The 16,543-nt window shown below is 36.6% G+C and overlaps 2 protein-coding genes and 1 long non-coding RNA gene across 3 annotated transcripts; 1 reads left to right on the top strand and 2 right to left on the bottom strand.

The window, feature by feature from the left end:
• Window positions 1–1,140: 1,140 nt before the first annotated feature.
• Window positions 1,141–1,671, bottom strand: LOC139106710 (uncharacterized). The gene has a single exon (XM_070663648.1). It carries the CDS (start codon window positions 1,669–1,671, stop codon window positions 1,141–1,143), a length of 531 nt encoding a protein of 176 aa, XP_070519749.1.
• A 9,939-nt stretch (window positions 1,672–11,610) lies between these two features.
• LOC139106709 (uncharacterized) lies at window positions 11,611–12,506 on the top strand. The gene has a single exon (XM_070663647.1). It carries the CDS (start codon window positions 11,670–11,672, stop codon window positions 12,504–12,506), a length of 837 nt encoding a protein of 278 aa, XP_070519748.1. The 5' UTR covers window positions 11,611–11,669.
• A 1,344-nt stretch (window positions 12,507–13,850) lies between these two features.
• On the bottom strand, window positions 13,851–15,875 carry LOC139106556 (uncharacterized). The gene is made up of 2 exons (XR_011546386.1): window positions 14,556–15,875; window positions 13,851–14,475 (listed from the first exon to the last, which is right to left on the bottom strand). It is a non-coding gene; the product is annotated as an uncharacterized lncRNA (long non-coding RNA).
• Between the last annotated feature and the right edge of the window lie 668 nt (window positions 15,876–16,543).

Genomic DNA, 16,543 nt, shown 5'->3' with positions numbered 1-16,543 from the left:
CGCATCGCCGGGCCCCCATTTGACTAAGGGGGGCCTCTGCTTGGCCAGGGACATCCCCTCTTTTGACGGAGGGGAGCCCCGGCACCCGGTCATGTTGACTTGACCGGGCCACTTCCTGATGTTGATAACTTCTCGGTGAGAGGGGACCACCACGCTCTCACCGACGCCCAACTCCTAGGCGAGGGGGCGGCAGACGGTTTCCAGCCGTCTATGTTGCCACCCCCTCCTCTGCTCAAGGCCGCGGCCGGTTCAAGCTGAGAGGCGGAAAGACCCTCACCCTTTCGGGAGCTATTGGGTCCCCCGCCTCCCAGAGGCTATCACCGGCGCGCGGCCCACCTACCTTGGCCCTAAGAAGGGCCGATTATAATTGGGAAAGGGAATCCTGTGGGGGTAAAGTCCCCACGGTCCCCCCCTTAATTCTAACTTCGGCGCAAATGCGCCCTAACACCCCGGCGAGTACGACAAGTTTGTCGCACCCCCGGGGTCCCAACCTGCAGAGGGCCCGGCGCGACTTCTCCGCGCCGAACCCTCTCGTTCTCCTTCTTCTGCGAGATAACAGCCTCGCAGAAGGAGAAGAACGCTTCCTTCTCCGCCTCTCCCTCCGTGATGGCTTTGATGACAGCCGGGAGAGAGAGGTCATCACCTATCGCCGCTCTAAGAGCGGCCCTCTCCTCCACAAACGCCGGGCACTCGGCCAGAGTGTGATCGGCCGAGTCCCGGCTATTGTCGCACTCCCAACATTTGGGAGTGCGACTCCTACCTATGCGGCACAGGTAATCACCGAACGCACCATGTCCGGTGACCACCCTAAAATTAACCTAACCTAACCTAACCTAACCTAACCTAACCTAACCTAACCTAACCTAACCTAACCAAACCTTTTTTTTTTTTTTAACGTCAGGAAATCCACTCTTTACGGATACCTCCTCTCATTTTAGTAAGAGGAGGTTATGTGGGGGTCGGGACTTACGGCTGAAATTGCCTGCCCACTACCCACTAAAACCTGACGATATGCCATCTTTGGCGCTACAAAAGGAAAGCCGGGAACGCGTGAGCATCTACCTGACGGCTTAACCTTTAGGCGCATTGCCACAAGAACATGGCCCTCTAAATATTATTAACACCTTTTGTATAAGATGGCTAGGGAAGAAGATTAAATTGTCTCCTTCTCCTACCTCCTCTATGTTTGCGGCATAAAGGGGCCTGCAAATCAGACTCCCTTTCTCTTTCAGCGATCTTCTTGAGATTGATAATTTCCTCGCAGAAGTTTATCATTGCCGTCCAATTTGCCTTTTCGCTAACCATTTTATTTACAACTATCGGTAGCTCAAGGTTATTACCAATAACGCGCGTCAGATCGTAACGCTGTAAGGCCCATGCAGAACAGAACTCTAGCGTATGTTGCGCTGTATCTTGGTCACCTGTAGAGCAATGACTACATTGCTCGTTTATCTCCCTTCTTGCTCTGCTACACAGATAACTCTTAAAACACCCGTGGCCTGAGAGTACTTGTGTAAGCCGATACGTCATGGGACCATTATTGGTTATAAGCCACTCTTGTAAAATGGGCCGAATGGCCTCTACTACTCGAAGACCAGTCCGAGTTGATTCAAGGCTTTCACTCCATTTCTCAATAATAAGTTGCTCGTATCTACGTTTTTTACGCCTCATCATTAATAGCGTAGGAACGATACCACGGGTGTGAAGAAGATTTTGTCGCCAACGATAGTTGTCAGCGTAAATCTCTGCGATAATCTCCCACGGGGATGATTTGGCCAGCAAACAAGCCGCATCGTAGGCTATTGTAGAATATCCTCTTGCTGCTCTAATAGCTATGACCCTCTGAATCCTGTGCAGAATGGCTTTATTGGATCTAACCTAACCAAACCTAACCTAACCAAACCTAACCTAACATAACCTAACCTAACTTAACATAACCGACTGATGGTAAAGTAGATTTCTGTTTTACCGACTAATAGTAAATTAAAATTAAAAAAAAAAAAAAAGTTAGGTATTTGTCGATTTGTCCGTTTGTTAACTTATAACTAATTAAAAAATGTTTGGTTTAAAAGAAAACAAACAATGTACACAATGAAAAGTTTATTGAATATAATAAAGCGTTACAATATCAAAATAAAATAAATGAATGATTTGTTTTTCATGTTACGTTGTACCTGAAAATAAAAGAATTATTAATAATGACAATTTAAATTAAAATTAATGTTATACTTACTATTATTATTCGGAAGAAGAATCCGGACTTAAAAATTCTTCTTCCTCCGTTGTTGAATCTTTGCGCTTTCTTTTACACGATGTTGTACATTCTCTTCCACAAAAAATTTTTTCTGTGGAAAAGAATGTATTAATTCCTGAAGATCCGGGCTGCGGATCCGTCTGATTATTATGTACTTCACCAGTTAATTTTTTATTATTTGTACTTTTTGCAAGTATATATTGTGGAATGGGATGAAATGTCCAATAATGTTTTAGTGATTCTACAGCTTCCATTCCTTCTCCTCCAGCCATCATTAACTATCGATTTATTAGTTGCACTTCCCAGGAAAAAAATTCTGTGCGTTCACAGAGCTCGGAATAGGATACAACAGATTCTGAAATAAAATAGATTATAGAAAAAAAAAGAAAAAAAAATAAGAATAAAAAAAAAAATTATTACTCACCTGGAGTTATTGTTTTCATTGTGTTTTCTGCAATATCATCTAATGTTACATTTCCCGCAAATGACAATGTAGTACTATTAGACAGATTAAAATTTTCAAGCTCATCTTGGGGCCTATCCCAATAGTAAGACCTCCTACTTTCTGTACTATGACTGGTGTGCTCGCTATTTGACATTTTTTGAAAGAATAAAAATTTTATAAGTTAGAAAAAAGAAAAAAAAAAAAATTGTTTGTACACTAAAACACGTTTAAAAGCATTCTCTATTCATAAAACATTAAATTTTAATTAAAAAAAAAACAATTTTACTCAAGTACCATGAAAATCATGGTCCTTTATGGTACTTGAATTTTTCGGAAAAACGCAAAGAATGCTTTCCCGCGAATTGTATTGATATATTTTGACTTACCTTAGACTTTGTAATTGTTTTTTTGCAATATACTCTCCTGCAACAAATAATATTTGCGCCCCGCGCTTAAACTTCTTGACAATTATAAAATTGCTGTATCTCCAAAACTATAAAAAATAAAAAAAAATGTAATATACAAAATTTGTGTATTTTTTCCAATGCAGAAAGATACACGAAACAGATTTTTAAAATATTGCATAATATTCCATTTGTTTATAACAATTACCACAATTAAATAATAAACCATTTTTTTTTTATAAAACAAATTGGATGCTTTTTTTAATTCTCTATATTACCCTATTAACACATTTTACATATTTTTTGATTTTACATGTTTTTTATTAATTTTATTGTACAGTAGAGGTATGCCTTTTTTAAATCACCAAAATTTTAAAAAATTGCTGTATCTTGGAAACTACTAAAAGTACAGAAAAGTATAATATATGAATTTGATGTAGTTATTAAAATGCAAAAAGATGCACCGAACGGATTTTTAAAATATTGCGAAACTTTCTATTTGTTTATAACAATGACCATAATTTGATGCCTTTTTTAGTTGTATATACAACTTTATTAATATATTTATTATTTTTCGTGATTTTAAAGGTTTTTTATTAAATTATGTGTTTTGTAAAAATACTTTTACTTTTTTAATTACACAACTTATGTATAATTGCTGTATCTCGGAAAATATAAGTACAAAAAAAATATTATGTTAATCAAGCTATTTTGTTAAAAGATTGTGGAATTAATCTAATCTAACCTAACCTAATGTTTTCCATTGTTAATCTTAGAAATTTGCTATTTCTAAAAATTGGCCGCTTTTGGTTCAGACATTTTTCACGCTTAAACGCAAGAAAATATCTTTAAACCCCGTCACCACGTCAAAGTAGCGGCCGTCGACGGGGGTCCATCTTTTAAAAAAAAAAATTTTTTTTTTATACTTTTTTTTGTTTTTTTTTGTTTTTTGTTTTTTTTTTAATTTTTTTTATACTTTTTTATTTTTTTTGATATTTTTTTTATGTTTTTTTTCAAACTTTAAGTTTTTAGTTTTAGTTTTGCTTACGGCATACCTTGGTGTTCCGCCAGGTTTTTCAGTTCCATTATTTTCTTATAACTAACATTGTTAATTATTGTCTGCATTATTATTTGTCTTATACGATTTTGCATCTGTCCGGCGTTGATGTTTTTAAACAGCGTGGCATAACGCGTTTTGATTTTTTCGTACACCAAATTGTTTCTCAAAATCGCAATCTCAAGAATGTTGTCCACCAGTGCATTGTCCATTTCTGTTGTAAAGAGTGCCAACGAACGCGTTCGAGGTCTTTGAGGTATTCGAGGAGGTACGATCTGCACGTTATCGATAATTTTTGCTTTTTGTTTTTTATCTAAATTTTTGTCTTCATCTATTGTCGTAACGTCCACTAAAGATTCTTCGTCCGAAGAAAGTACAATTCTTCTTCGCTTTACAGTTACAGATTTTATCAATGTTGTATTATCAGACGACGTCGAGGAAATTGCACAAATTTCTTTGGCCACCGCGGCTACCGGCGCGGCTGCTTTTTTCTGTTGTCTTGCCGCTCTTCTTCTCGCAGCCTCATCAACTCGTTGTGTTCGAATTCTTGAGGGTCTTATCAAGTCTTTTAATTCCATACGTAAAAATCTTATCGTTACGTTGTCGCGCCTAGAATATCTGCTTCCTACGACACACCACATATTTTCATTGCCTCGACTTATGTGATTTCCCACGGGAAATACTTGAACATATCTGTTGATGAACGCGCATAGAGTTTTACGAAATAACTTTTTGTCGTTTATTTCCAGGCCCATTATAAAAATTCGACTGATAGCTGAATCCGGACACGCAAATGAGTGTACGTTTCACAAAAATGTGGAATGCAGCTTCTGCCAGAAGAAAGGGCATCTGGCGCGAGTGTGCTTCAGGAAAAGGAAGGAAGCGGCCAACATCGTCGAGGAAATCTGCACCATCGACACCGCCAACGCCAGGATCAAATTCATCATGCCGCTCCTGGTCGAGCAACATCAGATGACTTTCGAAGTGGACACGGAAGCCGCCGTGAGTCTTATTAGTGCGGAAGACGCGAAGAAACTCTTCCCGTCACATCGAGTTTTTCCGCCGAATGTAAGATTACAATCTTTCAATAAAGATCCGATCAATACAATCGGTTACATTCAAGTGCGTGTTAAATCGGATAATCGTAACTTAAATTTAAATTTATACATTGTTAAAATTCATTGTAAACCTCTTTTGGGCAGAGAATGGTTCCGCGAACTAGTAAATACAAAAAAAATGGATGGTTTAAATACCGATGATGAAATGATTACGCCATCCATACATACAGTTAATAAAAATTCAATAATAAAAAATTTATTACAAAAATACGATATTGTTACGGATCGCAATGGAGCAATTAAATTTTACGTGGGTAAATTTACATTATTAGATAATAATGCGGAACCAGTTTTCATTAAGCATCGAACAGTTCTATTCAAGATGCAAGATAAAATTAAAATCGAACTAGTTAAATTGACCGCGAAAGAAATTCTAATACCCGTTAAATCATCAGAATGGGCCACTCCAATTGTCCCCGCACTAAAAAAGGATGGCTCAGTACGAATCTGTGGAGATTACAGTGTGACACTTAATAAGCATTTGCTTATTGATGAATATCCTCTGCCCAAATTAGAAGAACTATCTTCTTGCATGTCAGGAATGACTATATTTTCTAAAATAGATTTAAAGAAAGCGTACTTACAATTACGTATAGACGAAAAACAACCTAACCTAACCTAACCTAACCTAACCTAACCTACTGATGGTAAGGTAGATTTCTGTTTTACCGACTAATAGTGAATTAAAATTAAAAAAAAAAAAAAGTTAGGTATTTGTCGATTTGTCCGTTTGTTAACTTATAACTAATTAAAAAATGTTTGGTTTAAAAGAAAACAAACAATGTACACAATGAAAAGTTTATTGAATATAATAAACCGTTACAATATCAAAATAAAATAAATGAATGATTTGTTTTTCATGTTACGTTGTACCTGAAAATAAAAGAATTATTAATAATGACAATTTAAATTAAAATTAATGTTATACTTTTACTATTATTATTCGGAAGAAAAATCCGGACTTAAAAATTCTTCTTCCTCCGTTGTTGAATCTTTGCGCTTTCTTTTACACGATGTTGTACATTCTCTTCCACGGAAAATTTTTTCTGTGGAAAAGAATGTATTAATTCCTGAAGATCCGGGCTGCGGATCCGTCTGATTATTATGTACTTCACCAGTTAATTTTTCATTATTTGTACTTTTTGCAAGTATATATTGTGGAATGGGATGAAATGTCCAATAACGTTTTAGTGATTCTACAGCTTCCATTCCTTCTCCTCCAGCCATCGTTAAGTATCGATTTATTAGTTGCACTTCCCAGGAAAAAAATTCTGTGCGTTCACAGAGCTCAAAATAGGATACAACAGATTCTGAAATAAAATAGATTATAGAAAAAAAAAATAAAAATAAAAATAAAAATAAGAATTAAAAAAAAATTATTACTTACCTGGAGTTATTGTTCTCGTTGTGTTTTTTGCAATATCATCTAATGTTACATTTCCCGCAAATGACAATGTAATACTATTAGACAGATTTGAATTTTCAAGCTCATCTTGGATCCTATCCCAATAGTAAGACCTCCTACTTTCTGTACTATGACTGGTGTGCTCGCTATCTGACATTTTCTGAAAGAATAAAAATTTTATAAGTTAGAAAAAAGAAAAAAAAAAAAATTGTTTGTACACTAAAACACGTTTAAAAGCATTCTCTATTCATAAAACATTTAATTTTAATTAAAAAAAAAAAAAACAATTTTACTCAAGTACCATAAAAAACATGGTCCTTTATTGTACTTGAATTTTTCGGAAAAACGCAAAGAATGCTTTCCCGCAAATTTTATTGATATATTTTGACTTTTCTTAGACTTTGAATTGTTTTTTTGCAATATACTCTCCTGCAACAAATAATATTTGCGCCCCGCGCTTAAACACCTTGACAATTATAAAATTGCTGTATCTCAAAAACTATAAAAAATAAAAAAAAATGTAATATACAAAATTTGTGTATTTTTTCCAATGCAGAAAGATACACGAAACAGATTTTTAAAATATTGCATAATATTCCATTTGTTTATAACAATTACCACAATTAAATAATAAACCATTTTTTTTTATAGGACAAATTTGATGTTTTCTTTAATTCTCTATATTACCTTATTAACACATTTTACATATTTTTTGATTTTACACGTTTTTTATTAATTTTTTTGTACAGTAGAGGTATGCCAATTTTTTAAATCACCAAAATTTTAGAAAATTGCTGTATCTTGGAAACTACTAAAAGTACAGAAAAGTATAATATATAAATTTGATGTAGTTATTAAAATGCAAAAAGATGCACCGAACAGATTTTTAAAATATTGCGAAACTTTCTATTTGTTTATAACAATGACCATAATTTGATGCCTTTTTTAGTTGTATATACAACTTTATTAATATATTTATTATTTTTCGTGATTTTAAAGGTTTTTTATTAAATTATGTGTTTTGTAAAAAAACTTTTACTTTTTTAATTACACAACTTATGTATAATTGCTGTATCTCGGAAAATATAAGTACAAAAAAAATATTATGTTAATCAAGCTATTTTGTTAAAAGATTGTGGAATTAATCTAATCTAACCTAACCTAATCTTTTTCATTGTTAATCTTAGAAATTTGCTATTTCTCTAAATTGGCCGCTTTTGGTTCAGACATTTTTCACGCTTAAACGCAAGAAAATATCTTTAAACCCCGTCACCACGTCAAGGTAGCGGCCGTCGACGGGGGTCCATCTTTTTAAAAAAAAAATTTTTTTTTTTATACTTTTTTATTTTTTTTTGATATTTTTTTTATGTTTTTTTTCAAACTTTAAGTTTTTAGTTTTAGTTTTGCTTACGGCATACCTTGGTGTTCCGCCAGGTTTTTCAGTTCCATTATTTTCTTATAACTAACATTGTTAATTATTGTCTGCATTATTATTTGCCTTATACGATTTTGCATCTGTCCGGCGTTGATGTTTTTAAACAGCGTGGCATAACGCGTTTTGATTTTTTCGTACACCAAATTGTTTCTCAAAATCGCAATCTCAAGAATGTTGTCCACCAGTGCATTGTCCATTTCTGTTGTAAAGAGTGCCAACGAACGCGTTCGAGGTCTTTGAGGTATTCGAGGAGGTACGATCTGCACGTTATCGATAATTTTTGCTTTTTGTTTTTTATCTAAATTTTTGTCTTCATCTATTGTCGTAACGTCCACTAAAGATTCTTCGTCCGAAGAAAGTACAATTCTTCTTCGCTTTACAGTTACAGATTTTATCAATGTTGTATTATCAGACGACATCGAGGAAATTGCACAATCTTCTTTGGCCACCGCGGCTACCGGCGCGGCTGCTTTTTTCTGTTGTCTTGCCGCTCTTCTTCTCGCAGCCTCATCAACTCGTTGTGTTCGAATTCTTGAGGGTCTTATCAAGTCTTTTAATTCCATACGTAAAAATCTTATCGTTACGTTGTCGCGCCTAGAATATCTGCTTCCTACGACACACCACATATTTTCATTGCCTCGACTTATGTGATTTCCCACGGAAAATACTTAAACATATCTGTTGATGAACGCGCATAGAGTTTTACGAAATAACTTTTTGTCGTTTATTTCCAGGCCCATTAAAAAATTCGACTGATAGCTGAATCCGGACACGCAAATGAGTGTACGCTTCACAAAAATGTGGAATGCAGCTTCTTCCAGAAGAAAGGGCATCTGGCGCGAGTGTGCTTCAGGAAAAGGAAGGAAGCGGCCAACATCGTCGAGGAAATCTGCACCATCGACACCGCCAACGCCAGTATCAAATTCATTATGCCGCTCCTGGTCGAGCAACATCAAATGACTTTCGAAGTGGACACGGGAGCCGCCGCACAGAGGGGACAAATCGATATTTTTCGTTCAAAAATCGCTACAGACCGTAATTTTTAACCAATCGCGATGTTTTTTTTTTTAATTAATCGTTGAACTATCGCTCACAAAACTGTCGTTTTCGATTTAAAAAAAAACCCCCAAAAATTTCCAAAAAAAATATAGTATTAATAGTAATGTGGAAATAATAAAAATTAAATTAAAAGTATTATTTTTAAAGTTTCTTTCGCAATAAGTTATATGAATAAACTTTTTAGTATCGCTGAAAACTAATTTGATATGAAAAAATATGAAAATTTAACAATAAAAATGGGAAAAGTTAAATATAGGTTTTTTCTTACAAAAAATATTATACACATTCTTTTAATAAATTTTCAGCCTCGGGATCTATAGTTTTTATTTTTTTTATCCAAGATCTTCTAATTGAAGTTATATAAGGATCTGAAGAAATTAAAAGTTTGTGCATAATATCTTCGTTTGTTAATAAACGCGAACATTTCCTAGTATTATACTGGCAAAAACGTTTAAAATCTTTATTTCGAGCTTTTGCAGCTTCTTCCGATAGCTGTCCAATTGCGATGTGAAAGTGACAAATAATATCAGCCCCATGTAAAAGTATTTTATGTACTGTAACAGGCATGTAATACCAAGGGTAAAGACTAACATATAATTGTGCAGTTTCAAAAGCAAATGCTTCAAACTTAGATGGGTCTATTGCCCTTTCAGAAGCTAATGCTTGTAAAATAATGCTAAATTTTACAATTAGCCTTTCATCTATTCCGGTTATTTCCGATGTTGTTTGACAATTGGCGAAAAAGCGACGTGCTGTATTACCGTCATTAGATGATCCATGTCCATGTTTTGGTTTGTCAACTATTAATCCCATTTTTTCTTTAAATCCATTAAACACTCTTTTTTTTGCAGCTTTTACTTGTTCCTTTTGTGCTTCAGTAATAGCTGCAGTTTTACAAAAGTCTAATCGATAAGAAATATGAAGAAGACACTCCATAAATCGGATCCATGCATGCAAAGTTGATAGTCCGAACTCGTAATTTGCAACATTTTTGGGATTATTTATAATTATGTTTAATTTATTCATTTGGCTTGGTTGAGAACCACATATATAACAAGTTGCAGCGGATGGAGTTTCCGTAATTGCTTGGCATACTTTTCCATCAACCATTGTCAATTTCATATTTGGTTTTACCATATATATGCCATTTTCGGTTTCGATTTTAACTGGAATTAAATTCTTAATTTTACTTTTTATTTGACTTCAAGCAAAGTTTTTTCCTTCGTCTCTTTAGCGAATTCAAATTTAATAGGCCTGCAGTATTTAGTAGCAGCAGGTTGAGGATTCTTCCAAATGTCTTCATTTGTAGACATATCTTTTAAACAGAGCGGCACCATTGATATTGTAAAAATTGCTTCATCAGTTACCTTAGAATCTTCAAACTTCTGTTTATATTCGCTTTGATCGGATGACCCGTCACATCCCCATTTCAGTATTAATTCTAGTTCGATTATTCTATTGCTGATTGGTGGTAGTAAAATATTAGGCTGTTTAATTAATCTTTTTGTTGTGTGATTAATAAGTGATTGGAGATCGACGGATGCACCCTTTTCTGTTATTATAATTGATTCCGGATAACATTCTTTTTTCGCAAAACTTAAATTTTTATATAAAGGATAAATATTTGCATTCCTTTGCGCAGCGTTAATTCGAATGCACTCATATTGATATTTTGTAAGTTTTGCATCTTCGATCAAAGCTACAGCTTCATCAGCTGTATATGGTATAATGCATGGGTCATTTTCGTTATTTTTTGTCGTATCGTCTTGCTGTAATAATTGGTTTATTACATTAGTTAATTTTCTTTTACCAGCATTTCGCAGCGATTGTAAAAATGCTTCCTCAATCTCTTTTTCACTGTAGTTATTTACTATTTCGATTAATTTCCTCCTTTTTGTAGAAATTGAGGAATTTAAAAAGTCTCTATTTGTTGGCCTTCCTCGTTTTTTTTCAGAATCAGTTAGTTTTATTTCAAAATTACTTTCTAGCCACTTTTTATATTTTTTATCAAACGCTTTTCTTTGATACATAGCATTTTTTAATTTTGCTCTAAAGTTTTTAATATAACCATTATGTAATTTGTCTTCAACTGCTGAATGCAATTTAGGATCTATTTTATAAACATTAATTAAATGCTGTAGTAAGTCTGTTTCTGTAGCATCACTATTGTTAAATAGAAAATCACACAATACCTTATGAGGTATAGTAAAAGAATCCATCGTATCGTATGAAAAAGATTCAATTCGAGACATAATATCGCTTCTCAAAGCAAATTTTGCACTAAGCAGAATTATTATATATACTATTTTAACTGTTTCTTATCAGCAAGTAAGTCAATATTGTTATATCCCTCTAGCGGAAAAAACTTAAATGAAAAATCTTATTTTTATCTTACGTTTAAACGTAAAATAGATCCTAAATTGCATTCAGCAGTTGAAGACAAATTACATAATGGTTATATTAAAAACTTTAGAGCAAAATTAAAAAATGTTATGTATCAAAGAAAAGCGTTTGATAAAAAATATAAAAAGTGGCTAGAAAGTAATTTTGAAATAAAACTAACTGATTCTGAAAAAAAACGGGGAAGGCCAACAAATAGAGACTTTTTAAATTCCTCAATTTTTACAAAAAGGAGGAAATTAATCGAAATAGTAAATAACTACAGTGAAAAAGAGATTGAGGAAGCATTTTTACAATCGCTGCGAAATGCTGGTAAAAGAAAATTAACTAATGTAATAAACCAATTATTACAGCAAGACGATACGACAAAAAATAACGAAAATGACCCATGCATTATACCATATACAGCTGATGAAGCTGTAGCTTTGATCGAAGATGCAAAACTTACAAAATATCAATATGAGTGCATTCGAATTAACGCTGCGCAAAGGAATGCAAATATTTATCCTTTATATAAAAATTTAAGTTTTGCGAAAAAAGAATGTTATCCGGAATCAATTATAATAACAGAAAAGGGTGCATCCGTCGATCTCCAATCACTTATTAATCACACAACAAAAAGATTAATTAAACAGCCTAATATTTTACTACCACCAATCAGCAATAGAATAATCGAACTAGAATTAATACTGAAATGGGGATGTGACGGGTCATCCGATCAAAGCGAATATAAACAGAAGTTTGAAGATTCTAAGGTAACTGATGAAGCAATTTTTACAATATCAATGGTGCCGCTCTGTTTAAAAGATATGTCTACAAATGAAGACATTTGGAAGAATCCTCAACCTGCTGCTACTAAATACTGCAGGCCTATTAAATTTGAATTCGCTAAAGAGACGAAGGAAAAAACTTTGCTTGAAGTCAAATAAAAAGTAAAATTAAGAATTTAATTCCAGTTAAAATCGAAACCGAAAATGGCATATATATGGTGAAACCAAATATGAAATTGACAATGGTTGATGGAAAAGTATGCCAAGCAATTACGGAAACTCCATCCGCTGCAACTTGTTATATATGTGGTTCTCAACCAAGCCAAATGAATAAATTAAACATAATTATAAATAATCCCAAAAATGTTGCAAATTACGAGTTCGGACTATCAACTTTGCATGCATGGATCCGATTTATGGAGTGTCTTCTTCATATTTCTTATCGATTAGACTTTTGTAAAACTGCAGCTATTACTGAAGCACAAAAGGAATAAGTAAAAGCTGCAAAAAAAAAGAGTGTTTAATGGATTTAAAGAAAAAATGGGAGTAGATGTATACTGAGCGGTTCTGGATCACTACGTGTTAGTGTATCCGTGTGACCTAGGGCGAGGGGTAATGACGTCACGCGGGGAGGGGGTTGTTAATCGTTCCCTCTCGCTCGCACTCGTTCGCGCCGCCCATCATCTCCTCTCGCTCGCACCCGTTGAACGCATGGAGCGGTTCTGGATCACTACGTGTTAGAGTATCCATGTGACCTAGGGCGAGGGGTGATGATGTCACGCGGGGAGGGGGGGTGTTAACGGTTCTGGGTCCGTGAGACCTAGGGCAAGGGGTAATGACGTCATGCGGGGAGGGGTGGGTATTTATAAATCGCCCCTGTGTCGGCGATTCTAGGAACGAATTGTTTAGAAAATAATAACAACATCGAAACTCTGAAATGCAATATTATTTTTAAAAATGATAAGCGCGTCGTCGCGCAGCGGCATGTTTATGCGGCATCGCGACTTTCAAAGGAGTCGCGATTTTTCAAAGGAGTCGCGATTTTTAAAAGGGTCGTGTGGCGTCGCGGCGGCAACGGGCGGCGACGGCGGCGGCAAGCGGCGGATCGCAAGGTATCGCGCCCATCCTTCCCTCTCGCTCGCACTCGTTCGCGCCGCCCATCGTCTCCTCTCGCTCGCACCCGTTGAACGCACAAGTGTCGCGCGCCCAGCGTTTTCTCTCGCTCGCACTCGTTGAACGCAAAGTATGGCGCGCTCATCGTTCCCTCTCGCTCGCACTCGTTAAGCGCCGCCTATCGTTTATCAACGATTCTTTTATGCGCTTATACGATTCGAATGCGGGTGACGCTGTACACACCCTCCGGGTAATCGCTCCTCCTTATCTTATTTCTTTCTTTCTCAGATACATACGTTACATACGAACAAGGCGGATTCACGAGGTGGACTTACGTCTCACAATTATAAGAAGATGAAGGATGGAATAGAAATAATTAAAAATGTTACATAAAGACTACAAAGTATATATTTTCTAAATATGCGATACAATATATTTCATTATACTTTTTTCTTACACATTTATTATAATCGCAAGCATTTCACAATCTATAATTTGTTGTTCGTCGAAGGAATCGCTGCTGCGTACAGCGCTCACCGCTTCGGTACGACTTCTTGATGCGGAAGCGATTTTACAAAATTGCTCGTATTTGTCGTCGATCTTCGGTAGGGCTTTGGTGAGTACGTTGAATTTCAAAGCGACGCAATCATCAAAATCCAACATTCGCGTGAACGTAGCCTCGGTCATAGCTATACGTGCGTCGAGAGATTCAAGTCGCACAAGTTTCATTTCGTTCATATAACATATTCGCACTGTGAGCGAACCTATGTTCAAACAGTCGTATGGTTGCTTCGGTCGATCGCGAAGCATATTCTGAATTGTCCATCGATGCTCACAGAGTTCCTTCCAGGTGTCAAGCAACATCGACAATTCATCTCCTCGATTATCGCCTACGATGATCTCCACAAAACTACGCGGCCCAACGTTCACGCCGATCTCGAGATATTTGTATCCCGTGCGGGTCAGCGGGTATCGCCTGCATAGTAAGCGCGTCACGTATCGTTTCGGTGGGTCGCTGGAAATTAAATAAAAACAATTGTGAATATTAATATATTAATTTTAAAGTAAATAATTTTTATAATAAAAAATACTTACTCGTGAGATGAGGAGGGTTCATTACCGCAATCAATTCGACGCACTTTGTAGCAATTTCTCTCGGTGTAATACATTGTCGTATTCGTAATCGTAGACGTAATCGTAGACGTTGTCGTAATCGTTGCTGCTGTTGCGGCCAAAGCGAAAAATGTACTGATCGCACGATCAGAGGGTACCTCGAGTCGAGGACGGTTGTAAAAATCCCCTCTTTCATTATTTAAAATTTTGCATAGAGTGGGGTAATATAAAACGCAGTTAGACAAATTATCGGAGAGGGTAATTAAGAGAAAGTGATTGGTAGAAGGTAATTGAGAGAGGGTAATTAGGAGAGGGGTAAAATAATCCAAAGGCGCAGAAGTATAAGTATGAAAAAAAAGTTTATTCAAAAATTATACATTATCATCATTTTGACGGTTACGCCACCAATTGTACAATTTAAATACATTTTGCACGGCGCAATTTTTGGAATGTCTCCTACAGCGGAAAGTATTCGAATCGTTTAAATCGCTAAGTGATTCAACATGTTCGAAATCATCTTCGATGTTTCTGACGATCAGATTGTCCGTGTAGAATTTGTGACCATCGTCATAGTCGTCGCCGTAGTAATCCTCTTCAAGCATATCTCGCAGCCAATCGCGTTTCTCGAGTTCTTTGACGTATACGATGGCGTGATCGTAGCAATCTTCCTCGTTCTGTAGGGCCCTGATGATCTGGCGTTTAGCCTGATTGTACGGAACGTCCCCGTTTTCCCACGCTATACCGTTATGATTTCGTACCAACCAGGTAACGAGGCGTCTGTCGTCTCGCGATACAACACCCCATGGCATAGGCTTTGCAAAGACGTAATGCGCAAGAACGGTACCACCTCGCAGCACCGCCGCTTCCTTTACGACGAAACGTCGTCCGATGGGATATCCTTGGAGATCGACGAACGTTGGCGTGGACATGATGATGATGATGATGATGATGATAACGATGCGACTCGATCGGAGGAAATTTCGTTACTGAACACGCGCGAGCGTATTCGTCAATTTTTTAATTTTATCCCCCTCTTTTCCAAATTGTATTACTTTTTTAAATGCTTCGAGACAAAATCCGTCACGCGTTCCTGAAGTCGTTCGCTTCGCGACTTCTTATCCGTTTGCGTGGCTACGTCAACCACTGTGTTTCCCGTGGATGTCACTCGATACGTCATTCCTCTGTTCAATAAGTGATCCGTCGGTCTAGGATCCGTTTGCGTAGCTTTATCTTCCTTCATGCGACTCGCGTTCTCGCACCAACAAGACGGTTGATACTTTGATGGTTTCATGACGACGATGACAATCTCTCTCTCTCTCTATCGACGTTACGCATACGACGGAATGGAAGTGAATACGCAACGTTCGTCGATTCACCGCTTTACATACACACGTCGAAGATCATTTCTACGTGATCTTACGTACAACGTTGGTCAACGGATTGTATTGAACCAAACGATCGTGTATGATGAGACAGTAAGCCGTGGTATTTGGCGCTACATTGTCCTTGCATTCAAACTCTAATCTCACGTCCACGGTAGCGGTTTTAACCGACTCGTTTTGACGCGAGCAGTCGATGATGACGAACGGACCGTTGAGCAGAAACGACGTGACGGTGAGATTCGGTTCGAGATACTCGTAGCCGTAGTATTCTTTGCAAAAACGCGCGTACGCGTCGTAGAGAATCGCGTATCTACGTTTGCCAAAGTCGAGGTTCATATCGTCGTACGGGTAGCACTCTGAATTGAGATAGAGCTTCACGTTGGTCAGTTTGCAATTGTCGAAACGACTGTTGTCTTCAGACATAACGTTTTTTCGACCCGTCTGCAGAGCAAAGATAATGTATCGAGGTTTCTCGAGTTGCGTGGCGGTCTTGATGGCCCATGAGTGTTTGGTCGTGAGTTGCAGTAGCGGAAACTCGTACAGATCCCATGAGCGAAAACCCATACTGACGAATCGGCCGCTCTCCAA

Source organism: Cardiocondyla obscurior, linkage group LG11 (assembly GCF_019399895.1).
Source record: "Cardiocondyla obscurior isolate alpha-2009 linkage group LG11, Cobs3.1, whole genome shotgun sequence".
NCBI classification, from domain to species: domain Eukaryota; kingdom Metazoa; phylum Arthropoda; class Insecta; order Hymenoptera; family Formicidae; genus Cardiocondyla; species Cardiocondyla obscurior.
This window is presented reverse-complemented; position numbering and strand designations above follow the sequence as displayed.

Excerpts from the sequence above, each read along its gene's own strand:
- LOC139106710 (XM_070663648.1), bottom strand. The coding sequence starts at position 1,671 with ATGAGGCGTAAAAAACGTAGATACGAGCAACTTATTATTGAGAAATGG.
- LOC139106709 (XM_070663647.1), top strand. The coding sequence starts at position 11,670 with ATGTATCAAAGAAAAGCGTTTGATAAAAAATATAAAAAGTGGCTAGAA.